The 19,130-nt window shown below is 36.1% G+C and overlaps 1 protein-coding gene across 2 annotated transcripts in view; it reads right to left on the minus strand.

Moving 5' to 3' along the window:
- The window catches only part of NALCN (sodium leak channel, non-selective), a gene marked incomplete at both ends in the record, with an annotated part of 220,901 nt that overhangs the window by 41,100 nt on the left and 160,671 nt on the right, over positions 1–19,130 (minus strand). For both annotated transcript variants that reach the window (XM_082751957.1, XM_082751956.1), the window contains 3 exons: positions 991–1,064; positions 12,909–13,050; positions 14,715–14,851. In XM_082751957.1, coding sequence (XP_082608083.1) covers positions 991–1,064; positions 12,909–13,050; positions 14,715–14,851 — 353 coding nt within the window. The remainder of the gene's footprint in view (positions 1–990; positions 1,065–12,908; positions 13,051–14,714; positions 14,852–19,130) is intronic.

The raw sequence follows: 19,130 nt of genomic DNA on the forward strand, positions 1-19,130 counted from the left end.
ACAGATAAAGTTGCACGCTGATTTCTACAGTTCTCTCTGTGCTGTATTCTTACAGAATACTAAAAGAACTGAAGAGCTGTAATATTTCTCAAATAGCATGTAAGTAGAAGGCATTTTTCAAACAACACAATTCAGAACTCACACTGAATTCTTAGTGCACTGCTTCCCATAAAACACTGCCATACTTCATCTAATCCCACAGCTGTACTTCTCAAATCAGTTATTCGTGCTTATACTGATTATTTCCCTGGGACAAGTCATTTCCCAGTCACAGCATTCTAGAAAGGAACCTGCTTTGGTGACAATGTGAATATAAAATACAAATGATCTATAATTTGTTGACATTGCTAATACATATTGTATCAATGATAATCATTCTAAAGTGAAACAGACAGTGGCATGAAAAACTGCAGCATGGCATTACACAGACAATAGCTTTAAACTTGGGTCTTAGAGACTTGGGAGTGTGTTATTTCCTTACAGTACTGAGTATTTACTTTTTATGGAGTACCAAAATGAGTGATTATTATTAAAACATTCATGGATATCTTCTACAGAAGTCACAGTTTTAAAGTCTTTTTCATTGTATGTCTCCTACTTGGAATATGATTATCTGAAGTCTATGCTTTCAAGTGCACAATCCCTATGAATATTTATTTGCATGTCTACACAAGAACTAGGTTGGAATTCTTTAGGCAAAGTAGCATTGCCTCTGAAGAGATATGTTTGGGTTAATTTTGAAGGAAGAAGTGAAAGGAACTGAAACACAATCCTTCTACACAGCACAGAGTTGAAGAAATCTCTCTCTCCTTGCTGTTCAAACACATTATATACCCAAAGAGCAATTTATCATTGATAATGAAGACAACAGATGTACTACAAAGGGACAGGTTATCATAAATATTGTACATGCAGTAATATTAATGAGAAGCAAAGTTAGGAGAAATTAGTTGACATTCAAGACAACACCAAATCACTGCTGATTCCTACCTTAAAATTTTATTGATTGCTGTCTCTTTTTCAAGAAGATTTCTTGCTCTGATGCTGAAAACAGATTTACGGAGCTATAAAATTAAGAAAAAAGTGTATTTTTTAATTGCCATAAAACAGCATGCACACTGACAGACCAATGAAACATTGTGTTGAGTGTATATAAAATTAAACACATAATGTTGTCTGTCATACAGATATTTTTCACAGTTTGTGGCACTGGTATTTTTTTTAGTTAGTGGAAAAAGATCAAAATGGTCATACAGAGCAAATTTCTTGAGGAATATGTAAAATCCTAGTCTTATCTTGCAGCTTTTGGCCTTCCTATGCCAATCCTTAGCTGGTTCTGGGTGCAAAGAAGCAGATAGTTTTGTTGATTAGCATTAATATTATTCCCTTTATTACAAATTCATTTTCTTCCCCAGTTGGCCAAGTCACTACTTTGTCTTAATCCTTACTATGCTTCCCCCTGACTGCCTCTGGTCATGATCATCATTTTAAGCATCTACTTGCGAACATTGTTTGGGAATTCCTGGACATTAAATGAAAGGACTGGGCTAGAAGAAAAGCAAACAATTCTTGAGAAAGTGATAACAAACATGGCAAATCAAAGAACAAATCACAGCTGAAGAATTTAGCTGAAGAATTGGACCTGTGATGACCAGAAAGCCTCTGGTACCTTAGAAGACATAATTCTGTCAACTGTTTGGAGATTATTATCTTGAAACATATGTTTGAGACAGATATTAGGAGCTTCTAGCAAAATGTGCACTTTTCAAATAAATCAATCTGAAATGGAATCTTTAAGCATGTTTCTTTAAAACTGTTTATTATAACTATTCAATTTATTTAATTTGTGTGCATCTGACTTAAGGATGTAAGTATTACTTACAGAAGTATTACTTACAGATTTCTAAAAAGATACCACAAGTCCAGAGTCATTCAACAAACAATTTTGCTAGAACTCTCAAGACTTAGATCAACTCTGATTCATGGTAGGATGTCCACAGTGGAGAAAAGTAGAAGCCTAAAAATTACCTTAAAACTTGTTACTTATTCTGGCTGTCCTTAATGTAATGGCTACTGACTTTTAAGTCACACTTGTAACAGCAAACTACAATCTCTTTCCTAACACCTGCCTTTTTAAAGTGTGATCCCTTTCACCCTTCTAACTCAGTCCTAACTGAGTCCTAACTGAGTCCTAACTCATCTCTGTATAGACTGTGGAAGTAAGAACATGGATGAATTGAAAATACCACTATTCTTGGAATTCTAGGGTTTTCTTAAAAAAATCTTGCAGCTTGAAAACTGAAAAAAGGTACGGAACACTTCAGAATGTAGTTTAGAAAATAAGATATTGGCATGTCAGGAACTATTCCAGAAATACTAACAGCACTGTTAGTATAGTATAACTAACGTAATATGTTAGTATAATATAGGACATAATAAAAAATTGTTCTGTTATCAGGATATCGTTAACATCAAGATAAACTGAAAATCACAGTACGATATAAACCACTTAAATGCTGTGTAGGAGTAAATATTTCATATCCCAAAAAATATTTCAGTACTTTTACACTTATTTACAGTACCTCAGCATGGTACCTTACTATGGATTTAGATATAACTCATACTGGTGAATACAAGGGCAATGTTTTCACATCTTTTTTCTTCTAATGTCAGTGATTAGAAGCTGAAATCCCAGATGATTAATTTTTTCATGTATAAAACTCCAAACCTCAGGAGTACCTATCCTTTTGTGAGATGTTAGCTTTTTTTTTTTTTTTAAAGGCTTAATTAAAAATCTTAAAATTTAGGCAATAATGAAAATGGAAAAAAAGCTTTTTTGATTTTTTTTTTCTTTTATAAATAATTGTCTTAGTATAATTACAACTGCATCAAACATCAGGGGGAAAAAGGGTACTTCCTCCTAGTGTAATCCATTTATTTTTAATGTCAATTACTTGCTTGTTGACGTGTCTTAGAAATGTAAAATATTTCAAATACTGAAAACATTAATTTCCTTCCAAATCCAGATTTTATTCATCCAATTTCAGAAAAAAAGCTGAGTCAAATAATTTTTCCTGAAAATTTCTACAGCTTGCTATCTGCCATAGATGACTTATTTTAGGTGTTTAAAACAGATGCCAGAACACCTTGGCATTAATCATGTGGTCCAAGAAGGAAAATTCACCCAGCCTGTCAACAAGGGAAGGTGCCCTGGAAAAGTGGGAGTTCATAGGGAGGCTGGGCACATGTGCAGATACATTTAGTGCCTTCCAAGCCATCAAGTGCCAGCAAGTAATAACATCTCAAGAAAAGCTGCTAACAGGTCTAGACTGAGGACTACATACATCTGGCACGCTAGGCTTCTAGGGACTTCTGTATCCTTTCTCTAGACAGTGTGGTTAACAAAAGAATAGATGTGAAACTCACCCCTGAAGCAGTATGTACTTGGGCATTAACTGGTCTAAGCATACTGATGGACTGATTCCAAAATGGAACTGATAATACCTACAACTCAGGCACTTCCACGGATTGCACCTTTAGAAGATGACGGTCCTCATTGCTTTTAAGACTTAGGAGTCCTTGCTTAAGCCAGACGAAGCAATATGAGACAGTATTTTTAAATGTGTACAAATGATCCATTTATCATATTTAAAGGATTCAGCAGTAAATCAAATAGCAACATGTTTAAGAAAATCAAACATCAATATAGATTTTAGTGCCCTTAGTTCTAAGATAAAGAAAAAAAACTGCTTCCCATTTAATTTCCAAAATTTGCATTGCACACCAGGCAAATGCAATGGAACTGTAAAAACAGCAAATGGGGTTGATGATCACTGTTTTGTTTAATAATGCCTGGATACAGCATGCTGGTGTAGGAGGCTGGCAATTAAAAACTTGTGGTACCTGCCGAGTTCTTGAATGTTGCAGAGGAAATTACTGGCAGTGCTAATGTGGAAAACACATTACTTGATCAGATGATACAAAATTAAATAAGTATACAATACCAAGGTTATTTTATTGTATATCCATGTAGCCTGCTGATTTTTTTTTTATTATAGATTGTGATGTACTGAGGATACCCTCAGTGTATCATCATTAACCTTTATTTATTTATTCACTTATTTATGCAGGCTATAAGTACACTTAGTGCATAAATAACAATGCCATCTAATGTTCTGTTATAAAGCATTTTTTCTTAGCACAAGACACTGTCCTCAAATCGCCTAACATTATTTGTTACTGTTAAATATGTTTTCAACAACACGTTTAAGGAACTCCTGCAGGTTACCTGGATCTGTAAGGAACAGCTGTGACAGGTCAGCAAGCTACCAATAATACTTCCTGGATGAAAATATTTTAGATAGGATGTGTGTACTCCTATCAAAACATGAATAAAACAGCATGGTTCCCATATTCCTTTCAGTTTATTTATACAAGTATGCCTGTGGACACAGAATTAGGAAGTCTGTTTGTAGTGCTTCTTCCACAAGCACTGGTATCTTTCATTGCTGCTGTTGGTAGGACAGACTTCAGGCAGAGAAAATGACTCATTCCTGTTAGTATGAACTTGATCTGAGTTCTGCATTCCTATGCAATTTGTCCAAAATGACAAGGACAAAGCAATAAACCACTATAACCATTGCAAAGGCAGCTAAAGCTCAGAACATTGTTGCTCTGCAAGTGCCACCCGCTGCTTCTAAAAGGTACTGCAGACATTTTAAATGAAAATCTTTATTGAGTAGTCTGTGTAAAATTCCTAGGCTTTCTATCCTGGAAAAAAGAAAATTCTTTGTCGAAGTTTTAAAGGAAAGCAGCACAACACAGTACCATTGCTAGATGACTGCTAATGATTGCGGATCGGTCCCACAACCTAGGTGTACTGGCACAGCACTGCTGACTTCAGGGAGATCTGCGATAAGTCATAACAGTTAAGATATATCTCATTAGTTTTAAGTTTTGAGAAATGCTATTCATTGTCAAGGTTTTGATATATTTTGCAAGTGACATGTTTGTGGTGCACAACAGCAGCCAGCACTGCATAAATCAATTAATTTCAACTTGAATTTGACATAAAATAGCATGTTATCAAGAGGTTAAACTGTGGTGAGGTAGTGTATTATTTTTATATCAGGTGCAGAGCTGACAGAAGAGACAAGTGCTAGGTGTTCTGCAACACAAGGGGAGACTAAGTCCCAAGGAAAATAATGAAATATAAATATCTGAAATGTTTAGGTGACAACAGAAAAAAAAAAAAAAAAGTGAACACAACATACTTTTCTAAGTCAATCCCTCAAGTGTTATAAGAACATTAGAATTTTAGCTTAGTGCTGCTAATAACAAGCTTTTATAGGTAATTGCAGGACCATACAGGAATAGTCTTCTGTACCATGACAGAAATTCCAAGCAAAGTGAAAAAAATCATCCCAAGCTCCTGTTTCAATTTGGAATTTGTTGGACATCAATTGATGGTTTATGTAGAGCTGCTGAATGAACAGATTGTTAGGTATGATATCATTATTTAAACATGTACAGCTTCTACGGAAAATATGAAGAGTCACTACAGTAAATGATATTTTAGAAGTACTTATTAGAAACAGTGAGGAGATGTTTATTTGGGCTGAATCTATTAAAGATTTGAGCATTCCATTAAATACTAGATATTTTGGGCCCAAATGAATTTGATATGTAGCCTCTCAAATACATACATAATCATTTGTTCGACAACATCCTGTCTATGCATCTTCAGCTTGAAGAGATCAGACTGTATCAAAATGAATGTGACAGAAACCTGAAGAGTGATGGAAGACCAAACTGCAAGACTGCAAGTTGTTGGTAGGCACCTAACAACATTTTCAAATAATTGGTGCAGGTTAATGTTTAAATCATATGGAAATCAGTGGGAAATTTCTACAGCTCTTTTGAAAACTTTGCCTAATACTTACAGAATCATAAAGGATGTAATTATGGATCTCTAGAGATCCATATCCCTATCTCAAAGTAGAACTAATTATTTTCATTTTGACTTTGAAAATCTGGCCCTTGGCAAGATTGTCCTACATAAGAAACAGGCTCACAGAACAGTCAAGAAAGTGGCCTACCATTATCTAAGTGCCACAAGGAGTCAAGGGCTGTCCCTTTTGATCAGAAGGCTTCAGTGAGAATTGGGCATTATCTCCTTAACTCTCTTGAGCCATTGACCTGAAATAGTCTTAATTCCTTTTGTAGACCTTAATTGCTGCCTATTTCTTAAGGAAAGACATGCTCTTCTAATTAGCTGATTACTGGTCTGGAAAATCTACATGGTCTTTCATAACCAGGAACACTTTTCAGTTAAGTCTGAGAATGTGGAGAGGGCTAATATCGACATAGTCATAAAACCCCCAGAGACTTAAAGAGGATGCTAATAGTCCATCTCAGGCACACAGGGGAGCAGCTCCAGGAAGTGAGAAGAATCCCTTTCTTTAACATTTTGTCATAATATGGTTGGATTTCTGTCTTCGACATATCTGAGCTTTTTACTTTCACTGCTTTCTTTTGTTTTCTTCTGTTTTCCATCTTTACACCAGACAGAAGACAGGGAAAGCAGGGGAAAAGCCAGTAAGGAGGGCTGGGTAGATTACTGATGGCGGCCAAAAGAAGGGTGAAAAGTGAGGATTTCTGGCCAACCCGATATGGGGTTGTGATATGCTCTGCTGGTGTACAGCAATGAGGCTGGAGGCCCCACTCCACACCTTCACTTCTAGGTAAGAAGATACTGCTAGTGTGGGCTGGACTGGGAACAGAAGAAGACTGAGATAGAGTGAGAGTTTCAAGTTTGGGGTAACCTGGGTTGGGGGAATAAGAAAGAACATTGCTTCTGGTTGTACAAGCATATAATTCCCTTCACTAGAAAAAAGTGATAAAGACTATATTTAATCAGTTTTTGTAAATGAGTATTATAAGTGGGTAACAGATCAAAGGGCTTAGAGAAGGAGATCTGGATATTCAGTAGGATCACGGAAAGGGAGAGTAAAGGCTCTACTGGAAAGGCTTGTCTGTAACCTAGTCCCTCATCAGCTCTTCCTTCATTCCATATTTATGTATGCTCTTATCTGTTAGAATCCATCAGCCCTAAAAATTTTGCCATGTATGAATTTTTGTTGATTGAAGAAACAAGAGGGGTATGATCAGCCCCCTGCGTTTTCCCAGACTTTGCATCAAAACCTTGCAATCTGTAAAGTGGAAACAAAAAAAAACAAAAACAAAACAAACAAAAAAAAAAGTGATGAAAATAGAAAGCTAATACCAGAAAGAAGTGCTGAATTTTGGCACTTTGAAAATGGCAGAGTACCCAATCCCCATTTTCCTTTGTTTCAGAATGTAATTGAAAATTGTTCTTTTCCAGGCAGAATTTTGAGCACACTATGTAGAGGCAAGAATGCCAATTCAAAATCATCAGTAGCTAGAGACAGACCATAACAAGAACAGTGCCTTCCTATTCTTGCAGTTTTATCTTCTCTGCTCTGAAACATGGTCACAAAAGTAAAATATTAACAAATGAAATGTGTATGTGGTAAAACGCTTTATGAGAATGTACTTCATAAGTTTTTCTTTTCCTTTAAATTTATTATTTCAACATAGGGACATTGTTACATTTCTGTTTTATCTGAAAATAAACAAAATATCTGAAAAATGCAAAATAGACAAAGAGGCCTCCTGATTAATTTTCAAAAAACCTGAAATGCATCAATGTATTTCCATATATTAACTTCATTAGAAAGATCTCGATAAGAGTAGACATGGGACAAAAATCATCTCCTTTGAAAATCAAGGCTGTAATGACCAAGAAAATGATAAGTTCATAAGCCACTCTTATTCTATCAGGTAGATTGTTTTAATGGCTTTTCTGAATGTTATAACTAGACAGATTTTGGCAATATCCTGTGAATGACATAAATAGGTAAGACTGAAGCACTTGGCTGTGTTTAATTAACAAGAGGTACCAGGAAACTGAAATTGTGAGTGGGGATCTACTCAGATACTCAGTAAGGGTAGAAAAAGTCTGAGTGATTTTTGTTGATACTTAATCACAGAGTTCTGCAAAAAAATACTTTAGAAAAAAATGTACTCTTAGTGTTTAGAAATAAGTACCCTTTTGTGCTTGGAATTCATGTGCAATTACACTTTATTAGCTTCTGTTGTATTCAAAAGTAGTGTGATATAGTCATTCTTTCAAATTACATAGGGAAAAGAAGAACCAGGAACACAACAGAATGTTATTGTACTTTTTGTGCCCATGTTCTGTTTTGCACAATACAATAGCCAAAGAAAAGTTCAGAAGAGGCTGATTAACTTGGGACGTGAGTTCATTAGCATAAGAAGTACAAATTCACCTCTGGAAATGAGGATTTATGAATAAATATTCTACCCTTGTTTCTTTTCTAAGAAAAAATAGGAATAAAGTTTATAAGCATGTCTTCACGCCTGATGATTTTCTGAAAAATATCTTAGGACACCCTGTTTTTGATTCTAAAAGTAATTTCAGTTCTAACAATTACAAACACCTTGTGCAAGAACTCCTTTCAGAATACTCTCAGAATACATATGGTTCTTTCTGCCAAAAAAAAACAAACCACAACAAAACACAAAATAGTTAATGAAAGGACAGGCCACTAAAAGACATGCTGGAACAAATTTCCACATTAAACAACAACATCTTATCAAGAATAGGTGGCATGTCTCAGCAGCTCACAAATGAAGCATCTATGATGCTAACCAAACATGCATTAACAGTTGTGGTCAATCTTGTGTGTTCAATGTGTGTTTGAAATAGTGAACAGATAAAAATAAAACCTTTCCCTGAGGTGTTGAAAACCACTAATTTCTACATAAACCAAGGGGACTTAATTTCCAAGGGAGTACTCAGACCCTTCCAGGATGAGGCTTGTAATTGGGTTGATGTTTTTGTCCCATTCCATCTAGCTTTAACAGATACCAGAAGGATCACATCTGGGGATGAAGCCAAATAGCCTATAAAAAAGCAGATGCAAAGCTCAGCAGCCCACCTGCTAGGTAACACAGGTCATCATGAACACATCACCTTAGTGCTCTGTTCTGTGCATTGACTCCCCAAAGAATGCAGAATCCAGAACGAGGTCTGATGCTTAATATTCATTGTCCTCCATGGTAATGGCTGTGGCTACCTTTGAGATCAGCATTCCCTTTTTGACCATCACCTCCTGTCATACGGCCGCTGCTGTAACTAGGAAATCAGTGGGAGAGGCATATGGTGTGGGAGGATGAGCTTCCATGAGAGCTAGACCTCAATTATGGATGTTGGTCCCACAGGAAAAAGGAATAGCTATGAACTTCAATGCTTGCAGAACTAAAAACAAAACTCATACAAGTAAAAGGAAACAGGATGATAAAGGGGATGGAAAAGAGAAAATACATTTGCTACTATCCAGTTAATCTTAAAAATGCAGAAATAAAGGCACTAGCTTGTTTATAATATTTCAACTAAATGGAAGATGCTAAAAATCTGAGCTATAAACAATGTGGATATATTGAAAACTCTTTTGTTTTGTTTTGTAATTCAGTCCTGCTGTGCCACAGCTGTAGACATGCACATGGGCATATCTACATAATGAGCCACAGGCATTTTTAAAGTTCATCTCATAAGCCTGTCAGATTTGAAATATAATTTAACAGTGATGTGCTGTGTTGTGTGGTCAAAGATAAGTAACCTGTTCAGGAGCGTCCTCCTTGCAACATTTTTTAGCATGGCTTACTAAACATTTTATGTCTCTTATGAAAGTGCTCTGAGGTGTTTGTGCCTTCCTCTGATTCTCGTCTTGAAGTTAAGAACCCAAGTCCAATGCTCAACAGCCAACTCAACTGTATTTTACTAGACACCTGATTTGTTGTAAATCTTACAGCTTATTCGCTTTTGTCCCTTACAACTGGCTGTGACTGTCCCTGAGGCTCTTGTGAGAGCCATCACAGTGAGATGTCTTCATTTTCTGACAACTTCCTTTCTTCTCATCCACCCACTCACACAAAAATTATCCGTGTACACATATTTCATCCTGTTCTAAGAATTCACTGAAATATTGGTTAGCTAAGGAATTTCCCATCATATTGTGAATAATTTTCATACGACTGTGGAAGTATAAAAGAACTTTTCCCTCTGCCTTTGAAAAACTCCCCTTCTCCAACATCTACAATATTCATGTGATGCCATAATTCCCTATTTTTATTTTTTAACCCCTTCCTTCAACTTGTGGCCTGCAGGCCACATCAGAGAAGTCTAGAGGAGATCTGTGGCAGGATCAATGGGTTTAAGAAAGTTTGCTCAGCACAGCTCAAGGAAGGAGCAAAGGATGACCATCCTCCATTTCCAGCAGTGTTAATTTCAGAGAACCCCAGTCTTGCACATAATGTCACATATAGTCATAAACAGCTCAACAAAAGCATCATGGAGAAGCTGCCTACCAAGTGTCTGTAACTGAGACAGCCCAAATGTAGTTGGCATGTGATGTGTAAGAATGAATGTGGTGTGGTCTGTCCTCACACATCCACTCATGCATTTAACTTAACCTAACCACACACAGTGAGAGAGAAATCTTAGGGGAGGTATACAACTTTAAGGGCATTAAGGTACCCAGAAGCCATTTTTTCTATTATTTTTTGTTAGTTTATTTCTTTGATATTGGTTTATAAATTTGGAGGAGTTAGAAAAACTTCTGGAACTCACAGACTTGACTAGAAAAAGGCACTACAGATGCCTGTTTTTCAAAACTGTTCTTTTGATTTGGCATAGATGAAAATAATTTCAAACTGTTTTTCATTTTGGTTATGGGTAACAAATAAATACTATTATTTTGAGAAGATAAATGAAAATCCACTCCCCACTTACAACTTAAAGCTGCTTTTCAAGGAAGTAGGTAATTACAATTCTGAAAAGACTTACTAAAGCTGTTATATAATAGAACATAGAACGATTTGCTTTACTGATAATGACAAATTATAGGTCAGATTGATTTTGAATGAAAAAAAAAATACCATAAATATAGTTGCACATTTTTGGAGAGAGAAAAAAAGAACATTCATGAAGTGGAAGTAAGGGAACATATGCATCATATACACTTCCAATCACTTCAGCAGATATGCAATGCAGAAATGCTATCTACATCCAGAAGACATTGGAGGAGCCAGCCATATTTCAGGCACCTCAAAGGAAGCAAAGAGTCAAATCTGCCAGCAGAATCCCACCTTTTGATTCTACCTTTTTTTTTTTTTTTTTTTTTTTAGCAACTACAATATAAATGAGACATGAAAAAATTTCTGAAGCCACTGTCATCATGAGCAGTGGGAGAGCATCCTAGTATGAAATGGTATCAGTAAAATATTTTTTCAGGTTTCTTTTTTTACATACATGTAAGGTTTACATTTAAATGCAACCAGTCATTCCAATCTTGTTTTAAGGATAAGATATTTTTAAGAAGATTTGTCCATACAAAAGTAAGGTTGCTTTGGCAACTGTAACTATAGGAAGCCATAGTAATTACTTTCACAAAATCCTACCTAGTGCTTTCTCCCTCTTAATAGGAAAGTGTAAATACCTCATTTTAAGCTACATTTATCAGAAATATTACTCATCATTAATCCTACCTTTGAGCCATGGAAATACAAAAGTACATACTAAAAGCAGGTTGAATAGTGCAAAAACAATTTGTAAAAACTTGTTTCAATTAAAAAAGTGAAGTCAGATCATGCATATTTGCTCTTAAAGGGAAGTGAAAAATTGAAAAAAATGTAACTTTCCATTTTCATATTTCAAAATATCATTGAATAAAGCAAGCCATTTATTCACGTATCTTAAAAGACAATCAACAATGATTCACTTTTGTGAACAGCAGGCAGAAGAAATTAAAACTCCAATTTAATATACTTCAGCTATATATTAATGTGAACAGATTGATTCCTTCCCATGGACTTGTTTTCTGAATAATATTGCATCAGAGACCTCCCTCTCAGGCTGTGCTGTTCAGCTTTGGCTTACTGATGGCATAGACTACATTGGCCACAGGGGTGAGTTCTTGCACTGCATTAGGAGTGAAAATTAACAGTTTGTAAATAGGCTCTTTACATACACTATCAGATGAGTATTGCTTTCCCTAACTCTGCTTCCTGCCTGTATGAATGCTATCCTGAGTTTTAGTTGCAAACCATGTACTTCCATGGTACACACTGAGTTTTTTTCTGACCCTGCAGTTTTGCAAGGTGCCAGAAGCCACACACATTTATTCATGCTGCTGCACTGTTGTCATCATCATTCCAAGCAGTCCTGATATTTTTCAAACCCAACATTTATGCCAGTCCAGCTGGGAGACTATCACCATGTAACATAACGAGTTTCAAAACTGTATGTTTATCACCTGTTTCCTAGGAATTCCCAGGCCTATGCAGAGGTTAATGCCCTCTAAGTAACTAGAATAATTCTTAGATTTTTACATATCTCCACTGATTACACTTTACCTTGCTTCAGTGAGTGTATAAAGCACTGTAAAAGTAGCAAGACACTCAGAAATCCACTCTGATATTCATAAATTTTAATTTTCTACTAGCTTTGCAGTGATTAACAGCAAGACCATTTAAAAGAAAAAATAGGTTCATAAGATGGATGCTTTGAACAAAACTATGTATCACATCCTAAATTTTGAAGTCAAAGGAGAGAGAATTCAAACAAAATAAGGCTCTACTATGATGTCAGTTTTAGGATACCTAAATTAAGTATAGCATTTTATTCTGTGTTCAGTTGCCCTAGCTTGTGTTTGCTTTTATGTAATTTGACAAACTGAATAATCTGAGGTCTCTCCTCACAATACTCAAGGATAGACATATACTGCTGTGAATTCTTGATTTACCTTTTGGTCGATATATTTGTTTTCTTCAATTGCTGATCTTTTAGAGTGGTCACATGAGGAAGAAGATGCTGAAGGAAGCCTTCGCAGCAGACAGCTGGTATCTTGTTGCTGGCGATCAATAAACTGCTTCATAAAACTTTCCCTTGTGAACAAACAAAGGATATTGATAGATTAAAAACCCAGGAACAGTTATTTGCTTTCCTTTACAATGTGTCACAACCCATTAGTGCTAAGATAAACTGTGAGAAACGGATGTACTGACCTATAGATGTATAAATGGACAGAATGAAGAAAAAACAACTGATAAAACTTACATTCAGTTTATTAAAAGAATCTACAGCTGAATTGAGACCTGTGTGGCTTGCATGTAGCTTTGAAGAAAATAGCTTCACTCCATTTTATAATAACCATTTTATTTATTTATTTACCAAATAAAGTGCTAAATATTTGAAGTGCCTTTTGCAGTTTTTGGCTCTTTTGAGCTCATTACACAGTGAGTTGTTATTGCAATATAAATCAAATGCTGGTATAATCCAAAGGAAACATACTTCCTGCAAGAAATTGTTTCTTCAAGATTTCAAACAACATCTGTTCGTATAACTGCTTTGAATGCCAGTATTAAGGCACTTCAGCAATTCTGTGGCTCGCATATGCTACGTTTAAAAAGTATTTCTGTTTACAAGAAACATACATTTATCTTGCTGTCTTTTAAATTTAATATCACTGCCCTGTTTTAAGCGTAAATTGACTATGTTGTAACTAATTTTTATCTGGAGAGGTAGTTTCATATAGTACAATAGCTTCATATTTAAAGATTTAGCATGATCACATTTAGAGGGTACTGGGAAAAAAACATAGCTAAAAAGAAATTAAAAAAAGAAAAAAGAGGGAGACTGGGACAGCACACTCAATATATAACTAAGCAGTATTTTGGTACTAAGAACAAAGTTATCTGTGACTGTTTCCTTGAGGTTTGGAACTCTTTTTCCTGACCCTGTTCACCAACATTATTCTTTGCATTCATATAAGATGGTACAAACAGATCAAATCAGTTGTACTAGTATCCTTGTGAATTTAATCAGAATGTAATGTAATTTCAGAAGACAAATAAGAATGACAGCCATCTTTCACAGCATCCTGTCTCCAAGCATGTGCTCATTGGGGAGACTGGGATACCTACTCGGCCAGCCTGTGCTGTTTCAGCAGTCTCATCAGCCTGTATCTGCAGCAACAGCCCTTAGACTTCTGTAATACTTCTCTTTTCTTGGTACCACACCAATTAAAACAGTATTACTAATTGATGATCCGGTAGCCAACTGGGGGAAAGATCCTTTGTTAAGGTGAGTTTTACAGGAAAGTAGTAACAAGTGCACATCCAAACAGGGGACAAGGTCATCACAATGAAACTGCTGTTCGATGGCCTGCATTATCCACTCTTAATGATTTGCTGCCAGTTGATCTCATCTTTAAAAAGCCACATGAGAATTGATTAGACTTCTAGCTGTCCATTTCAGCCAAGAACCTAAAACCCAAATGGGAAGGGAGGAACAACAATGTAGTTTTCAATCATATTTTATTTGTGTTGGTTTCAGTCAATCTAGTTCCTTTCATGAATGTTATAATGAGTGCTAGGATTTTATTTTTTTTAAGTAAAAGTAAGATAAAAATAGAATGTCAGCTCCTTTCAACTCTGTTAATGCTGTTTCAGTTCTGATTTTCTGAAGTATCTGCTTCATCCATAAGCAAAACAGTTAAATATTTTTGGAACTCTGTGGCACCAGACCAGCAATGGGAATATTTCAATACCTTATTTTTGGAACTGTGAAATCTGAAGGAAGCTTGGAGATTTTCACCATTTGTGGCCTGTTTGGAAATTTTTCAAAGATGCGTAGACGCAGTGGAAGCTTCTCTTTTGTATCTGCATTTGCTTCACTTTGCTTCAGCTAAAAACACGGAAATGAAAAAAAAAAAAAAAAAGAAAAGAAAAGAAAAGAAAAGAAAAAAAATTGCTCTGTAATATTGCAGCCTTGTTTTTCATAATTCAAATAATAACAGCAATTATATAAAGAAACAGAAGATGGCAGCAAAGAACTACAGAGGATAAATTTGGTACTCGGGTTTATTGGTCTGCTTGTGCTAGAAGCTGACAAATTCCAAACAATATCATGCCTTTGACTGAAAGTCATAAAATGGGAGGATTGCTAATAATTTTAATTTTAAAATATGAAACATATTAATGCCCTATTCAATATGGTTGTTTCTATGTTTCCTTCACAGTTCCCTAACACTTTATCAAGGAAATAAACATCCATGCTCTTTTCTTATTAGTCACATCTTTCTGTATTTCTTGACAGCCCTAAAATATTCCAATAGAAAACAGCATTTATAAAGGGAGTAATTTTAAAGAAATCCAGCTTTCAGAACATGGAAGTAACAGGAAAATTGCATTTAGATGAGTATTAAAAATAATATCAAAAGACTCAAAAGAATCCATCTATGTCAGCAATTCTGATACTGAGCTGCAGCAAATCTAATAATGAACATTGCACTTGTAAATATCCACAAACAGTTATGCCAAGGAATACCACACATTTAAATACAGATAAGGCAGATACACCGATGTGGACAGATAATGGATACATCTAATGATATAAGATAAAATAGATTTGATATGGAGATATGAATTGTAAATTGTGATTCCTGAATTGTGATTACTGCATTTGCAACTCAACTGTGTCATAACAACAAAATACCAAGTCAGAAGGATTCAGTGAAACATGGTTGTTTTTATGTTTATATTAAATGGGAATTTAAACGTTAAATTTCTATCTAGTTCTATATATTCAAATATCATGTACCATTTCAGTTAGCACACGTCTAATTGAGATTATTTAGATACGAAGTTTAATTCTTCTTCCCATGCCAGCTTGTGAGCACAAGCTTAGGAGCTTATACTTTAAAACAGAGATGCCCAATCAGCACCTGCAGGGAATACTGCTGATAGGTATCAGCTATACATTTTTACCATGGTGAACTGCCCAGGAAGTTGAATGAAGTTTTAACTCCTATTTGCACTGCCTTGTGTAATCCATGCTTCCACCGCATGCTATAGAAGAACAACTGCTCTGCTGCACTGTCATGCTATCAGCAACATCACCACTTCCAGCCACAGGACAGCTTAAACTGAAAATCGATTCATATTCGGCTGGATACAAGTTGTCATGTGGACAGAAAACTGTATGAAGTGCTACAAACAAAGATTAATGATTAATGGTAAAGCACAGGGTCAGAAGAGAAGGGGAATGGAATATTGTATAAATCTGTATTATGTTCGGTCCTACTTAATTGCTTCATTAATGATCCTTAAAAGGAAGAAATTATGACATTAATGAAATTCAGTTGATATTAAAATGTGGAGTAAAATACCACGGTGGAGAAAAAAGAGGACAGATTTAGAAGTAGGGGCAGGAAATAACAAAGACTGAAAATAATTCTAGAGCAAGAATAAGAGCAGAAACTAAACCAGAACTTGTACTTCAATACAGCATCAAAAGGGCAATTCGGGCACCAATTATGTTACCAGCCAAAGGTTGGTTATGCATTATACAGTCTTAGAAAATTGTACAGAAGTTCACAGCTCCTCCCTCTGCTGCTTTGAGGAGCCTGTACCAGGGTAAGCATTCTATTCTGAAGCCCATTTCAGCAGTCTCACACGGACAAGCCAAAACCGTGCAGAAGAGAGACATGAAAAAAAGGAGAGAGCTACAGAAACCAACTGGAGTGGGAGAGAAAAAAGGAGTGAAAGACTAAAGGGGACAGATATTTATATTTCAGCAACCACACCTGATAGTAAAAGAAGGGGAGGAGATGTAAAATTGTGGAAGAAATATTTGAAAACATATTATTTCAAGAATATGATAGCGTGACCCAAGTATAGGAATTAAAGGATGAAAATAGGGATTTTTTAGGCTGAGAATAAAGATTAATATAGTTACAAAGAAATCTAGGAGTGTTCAGAAAGGTCTCTGGAGGGAAGTGCCTCATCATTCCAGATTCAGGTGAGACAGAACCCTTGAAATGCCAGCGTACCACAGAAAGAAATCCTTCACTGTCACGGAAATGAATCAAATTATCTACCAGGGCTTTTCTGCTACATTGTGCTGTTGAAAAGCTTTGGGAGGGAGTAATTTTTAGAAGAATAAAGAGTTTTGAGTTTCTGCTAGTTTGCTTTAGTGAGAAATCACTGTATAAATAGGCAGATTCTGGCACGGACAAATAATGTCCCTTGCAGCTATGGACTCCCATTCACAGAAGTCAGTGTACGCAGAATAGAGCACACACCACAGATTGCAATGTTGCCTGAAGTCTCAGTGCAGAACAGATCAGGGAGAGCTTGGAAACAGGGAACTGTACAGCTGAAGTGATAAGCAAGGGAACAGAAATATCCCCCTCCTAACAAGGAGAATGATCCAAGATAGACTTTAAAATAACCTAAAGTCAGAGCAGTTCTACCGAATCTCTCTCCAATTACTCATGCTGTGATAATATTACATGTTGGGGAGCGTGAAGCATTTAGCTTCACTGAATTCTTCTCTACACATTTAGGGTGTAATTGTTGCTCTGCATGACACACATCCCATTTTGTATTGCTGCTTAAATCCTTTACATTTCAACTTTCTTTAACACATAACAAACACATATATTTTTAAAGGTACAGGGTTTTAAAGGTACAGGATTATGTTGAAATATGGTGATGGTGGTGCAGAATGTTTCTAGCAACAGCTAAACCCAAAATAAAATACCAGGACTTTGTTTCTATGATTTTTATTTTTTTATTTTTTTAGTTATTATTATTATTATAATTAGCAAGGAAATGTGCATGGTCTTGATTGGTACTGCTTGGCTCTTGTCTCCAGCTCCTAAGAGCCTATTGGAAGCAGTTCAATGACATTTTGTCAGCCTGGGTTGGCAAAATTCTCGTGTGCCTGCTAGAACAATTCCTGTAAAGCCACAGAAGGAATTTATGTCTATTTTCACTATTTCCATGGTGCTAAAGTTTATAAGGGCAGATTTAATGGCACAATGCATACAGTACTACTGTCTGTTCTGACCCTAGATCAGAAGTTATTAAAACATCACCTAAATGGTAGGGAGTGATGGAGAGGAAATCTTAAATTGGGATTCCACTGGATAATAGCAGTTGAATAACACATTCAGATACAGGCCCAAGGCACCAAGATATCTAGATCTGGTTCACGTAACTATCTCAGATGAGTACAAAAGGCAGCTGACAGAAAGGTACACTTATTGATGGTGTTTAGATTTATTTTTATTTTTTCCAGAAAGACATGATGGCCACACCTCCATTTGGTTCAGAGCAGTTTGAAGTGAATCCCCAACTATCTTTACTTGCTATTTGGTGATTTTGTGAGTTGTGTTGGTAAGCAAAACAGATTATTTTTGGAGGAAACAGAACTGCAAGCTCCACTGCACCCTTGTTGAATACAAATGCAATCCCAATCACTAAGACTGATGGAAGGATCAGAACAAATGGCTGCTTGTTAGGGTAGCTTCAAACCCTTTGTGTAATGGGGCATTTAGTGCAGTGTTACACCAAATCAATTATTTAGCAAACACACATACAAACACCCTGAACTGCATCTCCTGTAACTGTGGTGCATCAGCTGCTGCATTGTTGGTATTCTCTCCCATGACACAGTTCAGGGCATTAATGGGAGATGACTTCATTCATAATACTACATAATACTACAAAATATTTATTTGTGTCTTCAAGGCTTCTTTATAAAAGGGCGACTGTTAAAATCACCAAGACCTGGGCCCTTAAAACCAAAGAGAACCTGTAAGAAGTTGTTCTAAACACATAAAGTATGGTGGTGAAAATGGAAGAAGAAGGTAGAGGCAGGGGGAATAAAAGAGACATCAGGTAGTGACTAGTGAGAAATAGGGGCAGGGTCAGCTCTTTAGCACATACCCACACCAGTTATGGTCAAACATGTGAGCTGGGATGGTCAACAAAGCAATTGCCCAGCTGGAGATAACAGCCTTCCCAGCAGGATGCTGGCATCTCCCACATAATCATGCTAGTCCAGCCAGGCCAACAGAGCCACAGCACAAGACCATCCCTCCTACCTGCCAGCTACAAAGACTCTCTCATCCATGCCTTAGAAACTCAAGTGATGACATTTAAACTTTTGTATAATA

The sequence above is a fragment of the Aythya marila genome, assembly GCF_965140915.1.
Source record: "Aythya marila genome assembly, chromosome: 1".
NCBI lineage: Eukaryota > Metazoa > Chordata > Aves > Anseriformes > Anatidae > Aythya > Aythya marila.